The 8,942-nt window shown below is 40.5% G+C and overlaps 1 protein-coding gene across 2 annotated transcripts in view; it reads left to right on the top strand.

Annotated features, from left to right (window-relative positions):
* Positions 1-451: 451 nt before the first annotated feature.
* tgm1l1 (transglutaminase 1 like 1) overlaps positions 452-8,942 on the top strand; it is a 21,109-nt gene continuing 12,618 nt past the window's right edge. Inside the window, exons 1-4 of one of the 2 annotated variants that reach the window (XM_021613837.2) lie at positions 452-580; positions 4,598-4,875; positions 5,009-5,200; positions 8,835-8,942. The exon at positions 8,835-8,942 is cut by the window's right edge and continues 144 nt beyond it. In XM_021613837.2, coding sequence (XP_021469512.1) covers positions 4,599-4,875; positions 5,009-5,200; positions 8,835-8,942 — 577 coding nt within the window. In that variant the 5' untranslated portion in view covers positions 452-580; position 4,598. Of the gene's footprint in view, positions 689-4,597; positions 4,876-5,008; positions 5,201-8,834 lie in introns of both variants that reach the window. The other variant, XM_021613836.2, reaches the window with a different exon arrangement.

Raw genomic sequence — 8,942 nt, forward strand, 5'->3', positions numbered from 1 at the left:
ATATAGTGATGAGTTGTATCCAAATTTAGAGAGGGAATGAGAAGGGCTACTACTACTATTATGTCAAGCAGCCACTCAGGTAGAGGTAAATTCGTACATTGGAGATGCTAAAATGTCCTTTGACTTAGTTTAGAATGGACAGTTTATATTCAGCTGCCACTGTATCCAAAGGTGATGGATATGATGACAGTCCACCCACTGTAGATGAGGGTAGGGTAGGGTGATGACCAGCCTTTGTTACTCACTTCCTTCCCTATGTCGCGTTTTTTTCTTACCACATGCCTTTCTTTTATTCCCTCCACTGCCTTTCCCTGTATTTCCCCTCCCTTTCTGCATTGGAAACAAACGGCCTGCTATTGCGTAACCTGCGGGTTTGCTATGCTGTGCCTCGATGCTCCACACGGGACATCCTGGGCTACACTGGTTCATTTGATATAGTCTACTACTGTGCTAACGGTGACTGGAGGGGCGGGGGAGGGGAGGTTTGAAGCAGAGGGTGTGTCAAATCAAATGCCGTTTGCATTCCTTAGGAGTGTATAAACCAGTATCTAAGACGCGTATGTAAGAGACATAGGAACTGGTAAGAAAAACTTTTAAACCTGATCATACAAGAACGGAGAGCCATTGAAAACTTTCAAACGCACTCAAACTTTTTTTGGTGAATCAAGAAGCAATCACCCAAGACAAAGTAAGGATTTTTTCATTAATTCGTATTTAAATGACCTATTTATAAAATGCGCTTACAACTCTTGACAAATAGTTACACTGTGGTAGGATACTCATGTGATGAGGTTTTCCACAACTTTATCAGTCGGGATGCGTTTTGCTGATTTGCGAACCGTTAGACACTCACTGCAGTGAGTGATAATCTCATAAAAGGCAGGCAGAGGAAAGTGCTCATGTAGCCTATTGATCATGTAGCCTAAGCAAAATACCAAGTAATTAAATGGTAGATAGAGACAGAGTTATTAGCTCAGTTGAGAAATATTACGTTTCACTTGACATGGGTTGATGGGTGTTCTGCCTATTGGCTCCAGTGTCACAAGGCTCTTCTGCTCATAAAATGATGAAGTATTCCCAATTGCAAACTTAAGTCCACAGAAATATTTCAGATACCATGCTGATATTAAAACACATTTTTCTTGTTCCCTCACATCATGTTGCCTAGCTAGCATGTGGTTCCTTGGAAGTTGTGGGAACCTACGTTTCTCATTTCCCATTGGTTCTGGGAACCAAGCTCTAGGTTTCCTGGGAACCAAGCTATAACGTTCTGAGAACTGAAGTGAACATTTGGCTGTTTTGGGAATGTTAATTTTTAGGTTGCAGGGAGGTTCTGAGAACATTTTAATATGGTTCCCTGAAAGTTTTCCTGGGAGGTTTTATTAACGCTCTGAGAATATAAACATTATTTTGAGTTTCTTATTTTATTTTATTTAAGCAAGTCAATTAAGAAAAATAAATACTTATAACAATGACTCCTTAAAACTTTCACTGAATGTTTCAATAAGACTTTTAATAACACTGCTAGATTATTTTGGGTTAACTTTTTAGAACTCCAAGCGCAGATTGGATACATGGAAATTCACTTCCTTAGGCATTAATCATGCAAACGCAGTTATTTTTTTTATTGTGACACGGCATCAGATTCAAACATAATCTTCTCTTCTCTATCCATGTAATTATTCCACTGTGCCACCAGGATGGAGCTAGCATGCCATGTTTTTTACACGTACACAGCTGTTCATTTTATCTATTCAAGTAGACCTCATTTCAAAGGAAACAAGCACTCAAGTGTGGCCAATTTGTGGGTGCGGCCAACACACCTGAACACACTTAACAAGATAGAAGATAGTTTTGTTGATGCTGAGAACGGATTGTATATGTTTTTAAATAACATTATTAAAACATTCTCTGAACGTTACTAAAGTTTTCTTGTGTTTAAAAAAAAAAAGTTTCTCTTAAGATTCTCTGAACAATTTGAGAACTTTACTTTCAATAGAACCATGGGAAAATGTATAGGAAACGTTATGCTAAAGTACTGAAATTCCCACAGAAAAACGTTGTTTCTTAACATTCTCTGAACAATTTGAGAACATTCCCAATGTCAAACCAGTTGGAGAACGTTCCTAGAACATTACCAAAATGTAAATGTTTGAATTTTTAACCTGCTGTTAAAGTAATGAAGTACCAAGAAAAGAAAGTTCCTTAAATGTGCTGAGAATGTTCCAAAGCCAAGCAACTATCCTGCATCATTTCCAGAAAGTTGTGGGAAGGTTGTATTCAAAATAACCATAGGACAACCACACTCTGACCAAGCGCTAAGAAACATATGGTTCTCAGAACATTATGTGCTAGCTGGTGTGCTTCGATAACTAATGAAATATCATGTGCCATTTTTACACTTTATCCTATGACCTCTGCCATCATTTCACCTCTCATGTGGTCTATTGACCTTTGTTCTCAAACAAGTGGCGATAGAATATATGTTGCATGCCATTTCATTTTTTAAACTAATGCTGATCGTGGGTGTTATCTACATCAGGCATCACTTTGAGGGATGTTTTGTGTGTTGGGGAAGCAGGCTTCAACTCATTGTATTTGGGTGTTATTGTTGGAAAAGTGCATTGAATTAGAAGCTCTTATCTCAGTGGGCCGTGTGCATTCCAATCATGCTAGCAAGGTGCTAACTGCCAAAAACAAACCCACTGTGCGGGAGGGAAAGAGGTGGAGGGACAGGGTCAGGCACGGGTGAAAGAGAGGACCATGGAAACATCGTAGAGTGGTGCTAGAAACAGGGTGGTTTTGGGTGGGGTCCCAATTGTATGTTGCAAGCAATTTTGACTTTGGCATTTGCATTTGTCATCATTGTTACATGATAAGTAATGCTTCTGACATGTATTGCTCTTTTTCAAAAACACAATACGGTCTCTTTCTGACAATTCTTAGGACATTTGGATGACTGTAAGGGAGGGGAACATTATTGGACCAGCATGTGGACTGAGGAGTTTAGAAATCAGTCATTCACACATGAATGCATTCAACTATAAACACACACACACACACACACAGTGCTATAGTTACTAAGCCCACCATGACTACACACCCCTCTGCTACACCCGCTCGCTGTTCACTCTACTCCCTCTGAGCTTCTCCCTGTGTTCTTTCTGTTTTGCTCTCTTAGCAGTCTTAATTATCAAAAGGGTTGTGAAACCTTTTCACTAGCCTCTACACACATTAAAGTGTATTTTATGTTTCGACAGCAGATAAAGTACAGATGGAGACCATGGTTGGAAACTCCTCGTGGTTTTCTTTAAATGCTTCATGTTCCTCTTGTTTTTGAACTCACCTGACCTCTGACATTTGTCATTGAACTCCCATTATGTTTAGAGTTGAAGCCTGAACTCTAGCCTGGATCCACTCAGATTCATAGTCTCGTGGTTCCCCTAACCTTTCAGTTTGATGAATGGCGGTCTAAAAAGATGAACTAGATGTAACTGGGATTAATTAAGTGCTCTGCGTTGTCATGAAAATATGATTATTGTTTCCCATCATTTCTAGAGATTACACACACATACATCTGTGACTAGGTGGGGCTGTAGGGTCCGGTATCAATCAGTGAGTCAAGAGTTATGCTGGGGTGTTTGGGGAATTTGGGGAGTGTCTGACCTGGGACAAACGGCTAACTACCCTGGCATGCATTGGGAAAGGCAGACTGTTGAAAAAAGTGTGAGTCAGGAATGTGGTAATTGTGAGAAAAGATTAAAAAGAAAACCAGCTAGTTTCTGGAATGGAGGGAGGAAAAAATGTAAGCGGAGAGAATAAAAAACAAGTTGATCAAGTATAGGAATAGTAATGTTACTCTAACAGTCTCATCTCATCTGTAACTTCTGTATCACCCCTCTAACAGTCTCATCTCGTCTCTAACTTCTGTATCACCCCTCTAACAGTCTCATCTCGTCTCTAACTTCTGTATCACCCCTCTAACAGTCTCATTCCATCTGTAACTTCTGTATCACCCCTCTAACAGTCTCATCTCGTCTCTAACTTCTGTATCACCCCTCTAACAGTCTCATCTCTAACTTCTGTATCACCCCTCTAACAGTCTCATCTATAACTTCTGTATCACCCCTCTAACAGTCTCATCTCATCTGTAACTTCTGTATCACCCCTCTTAACAGTCTCATCTCTAACTTCTGTATGACCCCTCTAACAGTCTCATCTCATCTCTAACTTCTGTATCGCCCCTCTAACAGTCTCATCTCGTCTCTAACTTCTGTATCACCCCTCTAACAGTCTCATCTCATCTGTAACTTCTGTATCACCCCTCTTAACAGTCTCATCTCTAACCTCTGTATGACCCCTCTAACAGTCTCATCTCATCTCTAACTTCTGTATCACCCCTCTAACAGTCTCATCTCTAACTTCTGTATCACCCCTCTAACAGTCTCATCTCATCTATAACTTCTGTATCACCCCTCTAACAGTCTCATCTATAACTTCTGTATCACCCCTCTAACAGTCTCATCTCATCTCTAACTTCTGTATCACCCCTCTAACAGTCTCATCTCATCTCTAACTTCTGTATCACCCCTCTCAGAATGCCAGGAGACCGGTCGACGGTGAGTGGTTCTGTTGTGGGCCGTTTCCATGGCGTCGCCCCGACCACAGTGCAGATAACCAACCAGAAGGAGGCGGAGTCTAATTCTAAGAAGCAGGGAGGCTGTCGCCGTTGGTTTCAGAAGATGTGCCCCTGCTGCTGTCGACGCCAGAGCAGCTCGTATGACATCACAGACACTGTCATCACGGATGACGGGGTGAAACCAACCACGCTCCCCGAGCCTCCTCAGCCCCACACTGGAGACAACGAGCTGGAAGGTAGGTTACATGAAGCAACAGAATCAGTCAAATTCATTAGTTCATAATAGTAACCCCATAGGACAAACCCCTGGCCCTATATATAAGCAGTAAGCACTGACCATTGCATTATTTTTTTAAATCTCTCTCTCAGAACTGATGTTGTCGGTGCGCTCGGTGGATCTACTGAGCTCTAAGACGGGTCAGAACCGCCTGGAGCATCACACCAACCTTTACCATGGCAATGAGCTCATCATCCGACGTGGCCAGACGTTCCAGATGGAACTGGACCTGTCGCGACCTTTCAACTCCAACACAGACAAACTCCACCTGGAACTCAAGACAGGTCAGTTTGACTTTGAGGGCTCTCACAAAAAGGCTATTTTGTTATCCTTGGTACAGTACAGTATGTCCTTTACATGAAACATGATATACTATCAAGTTGTAGGATGTGTCCAGCTGTTTCCTGGGTCCCCAGACACAAGAAAGGAAGGCAGCTAGGCAGCTGTTACATTAGAATTAGAATTAGAATTGTGAACATTATTTACACCGCTTAAGACATACAGTGAACTCCAAAAGTATTGGGACAGTGTGATTTGTTTCTTATCAGGTAAACCGTATCAGGTGATATCAGGTGAACCATTTAGAAATGTCAGCCCCCCCCCCAATTTTAGCGTACCAAAAGTATTGGTACAAATTCCCTTATGTGTATTAATGTAGTAAAAAGTTAAGTATTTGGTCCCATATTCCTAGCACATAATGACTACATCAAGCTTGTGACTCGATAAACTTGTTGGATGTGTTTGCTGTTTGTTTTGGTTGTGTTTCATCTTTACTGTAAATAAGAATATAATATGTTTCTAACCATTTCTAACCATTACAGATAATCCTGAATGAATCATGAATAATGATGAGTGAGAGAGTTACAGACGCACAAATATCATATCCCCCCCAACAAATGCTAACCTCCCCTGTTATTTTAGTGGTGAGCGGTTAGTATGTCTTGGGGGTAGGATATTTGTGCGTCTGTAACTGTCTCACTAATAATTTTTCACGATTTATTCAGGATTATCCGCTAGCCGAGCCCCTAGTTGGTATTTATGACTTTGGTAGTATATTATGGCTAAAGCTCACAAATAATGCCATTACTCTTACTCCACCACATATTGCTGTTTTGATGTGGCCAGGAGTTTTTCCTGATCTTGTGAGCTGACCAGGAAGAACTCCTCTTCTTTCATACCAACTGCTGCAGAGGTGAAGGGTCAAATCCCTTGTTACTCAGGCTCTATATATAGCCCAGTTTCCTGTCAGTCATATGGGCAGGAAAAACACATCTTTAATTCACTTTCACAACTATGATTCATTCTAAGAAGAGGAAATGATATGATATGAAAGAAGGATGCTCTATAGTTGTTGCCTTGAATGACTTCCTGAGTGAGTCTGACAAAACCTTGGAGGTCTGAAAGAGAAAAAGATCTCCTACACACTATGTGTATTTGCAAATTGACACCTGCCATTTTTCCGTCATAAGGAATCCAAACTATGGAGACTAATAAGGATTCAGCGGCTGCCCTTACTAACAATGCTAGTAGAGAGACAGTGTTGGGATAGATTACCTCTCAACAAGCGCTTAGAGAGACAGAGAGAAACCCATTAGCTTAAAGCAAAACACCAGCCTAGAGATGTGATAGGCCTACGCACACAGGCACACATACTTTATGAGGTTCTATATGTTTGTGAGGACGTTCTGTGTCTATGCTCTCAGTGGACTTTTCACAGTACTACACTGTGTTTATCTCAGCTGAACTGAACTGTATGACAGTGACACATTTGTGGTTTACACTTGGTTTGGCACTGTCACTCTCTGGGACAGCAGACTATGAATTGCAATGATGTGGATACTGTGGTTTTTCTCACTTTTCTGCATACAAGACTACACATCACCATTAAAGATAGTGGAATGACAGTGGTCTATCTTACCTTATTTCGTATCTTTTAAGGTAAATTCAATTAAAACATTTCACTGGTTTGCAGAGCTTTCTCTTGCTCTTTCACACATGCAAGTACAGACAAGCAAGCACACATGTACATACTCATTCACTCTGTATAAATAGTCAACATTGACATTTGCCAAGTAGAGTGTGATGGTATTGGAATGGCCATCTCCATGGTTACGAGAGGAATGTGATTTCCTGCCTCTACAATAGAATGTGTGTGCCAGTCATGTGCAGCTGTTAAGGGTGCGTGTTTGAATCTATGTACATTTAAATGTTGGTTTAGTGTGGTCCTTTTGTGACTGAAGAGTGAGCCCTTTGACATGTTCAGGAAAGGTAGGAATGCAATGTGGGTTGGCTCAGTTTCCATCAGAGATAAGAGAGCAATCCATATCTATCTAGAGTGCGCTCTGGGCGTTCATAAATTCAGAGCTTTGTCAGATTGTAGGTTTGTAAATTCAGAGTGTTTCGCTCTCTGAGCGTTCAGAGCGCACACTGGACGCTCTGGCCGAGGATTATGGTTGATCCAAGTGTTCTGACCTCACAAAGGCAGTCAAGCACCCAAGCTATCTGGCTAACTTTGGCTAGCTTGCTAGCTACTTCCAGACAAAAATGAGAGACCATCTCACTCTGATCATTTTACTCGTCCTATCAGAGCTGGTCAGGCTGTTTTCATGTTATCCAGAGCATTGGTGACTGTAACTGTGCTGCTGGCAACAATTTAATTATGCTTTTGTGCTGACGTTTACCAACACCAGCCATATTCAACAGGTGTTGAACGTTCGTAAATTCATCAGTTATTCTGCGCTCTGGCACACTCAGACGAGAGTGCTCTGATATTGAAGTAGATAGCCAGAGTGAATTTACAAACGCACCCCTGTACATTGCGTAGTTTGTTGAGGTGGGTTTCAGGCACCACTACACTGTTATTATACCAATATTACACTGTTATTACATTGCTATTACACCGACATTACACTAATTGGTACCAGAGTGCCAAGTCTAGGACCAAAAGGCTCCTCAACAGCTTCTACCCCCAAGCCATAAAACTGCTGAACAATTAATCAAATCACCACCGGACAATTTACATTGACCTCCCCTCCCTTTTGTACACTGCTGCTACTCTGTTTATTATCTATGCATAGTCACGTCACCCCCACCTACATGTACAGATTACCTCAACTAACCTGTACCCTCACACACTGATTCGGTATCGGTGCCACCTGTATGTACCCTCGTTATTGTTATTCTTATTGTGTTCATTTTTATTATTACTTTTTATTTTAGTCTACTTGGTAAATATTTTCTTAACCAACAGTGCAGTTCAAGAAGAGTTAAGGGCTTGTAAATAAGCATTTCCCGGTAAAGTCTACACTTGTTGAATTCGGCACACGTGACAAATAAAGTTAGATTTAGATTTGAATTACACTGTTATTACACCAATATTACACTGTTATGACAATGCTATTACATCAATATTTCACTGTTAGTACACTGTTATTGCACCAATATTACACTGTTATTACACCAATATTACACTGTTATTACACCAATATTACACTGTTATTACACCAATATTACACTGTTATTACACCAATATTACACTGTTATGACAATGCTATTACATCAATATTTCACTGTTAGTACACTGTTATTACACCAATATTACACTGTTATTACACCAATATTACACTGTTATTACACCAATATTACACTGTTATTACACCAATATTACACTGTTATTACACCAATATTACACTGTTATTACACCAATATTACACTGTTATGACAATGCTATTACATCAATATTTCACTGTTAGTACACTGTTATTACAACAATATTATGAGTTATTACATAATATTACACTGTTATTACATGGATATTACACTGATATTGCACTGTTACGACACTGCTTAAATTACCCTGAAGCTTTGTTTTACTACCCTGATAATTGTAAACTAATAATTTATTCATTTGTCTGACAGGACCCGTCCCCATGGTGTCTAAGGGCACACACATCATAATTAAATTGGTGGAGGAACTGGAGGACAACAGCTGGGAGGCTAAGATCGTGAAGCAGAACGGCAACAGGA

The sequence above is a fragment of the Oncorhynchus mykiss genome, chromosome 8 (genome assembly GCF_013265735.2).
Source record: "Oncorhynchus mykiss isolate Arlee chromosome 8, USDA_OmykA_1.1, whole genome shotgun sequence".
NCBI lineage: Eukaryota > Metazoa > Chordata > Actinopteri > Salmoniformes > Salmonidae > Oncorhynchus > Oncorhynchus mykiss.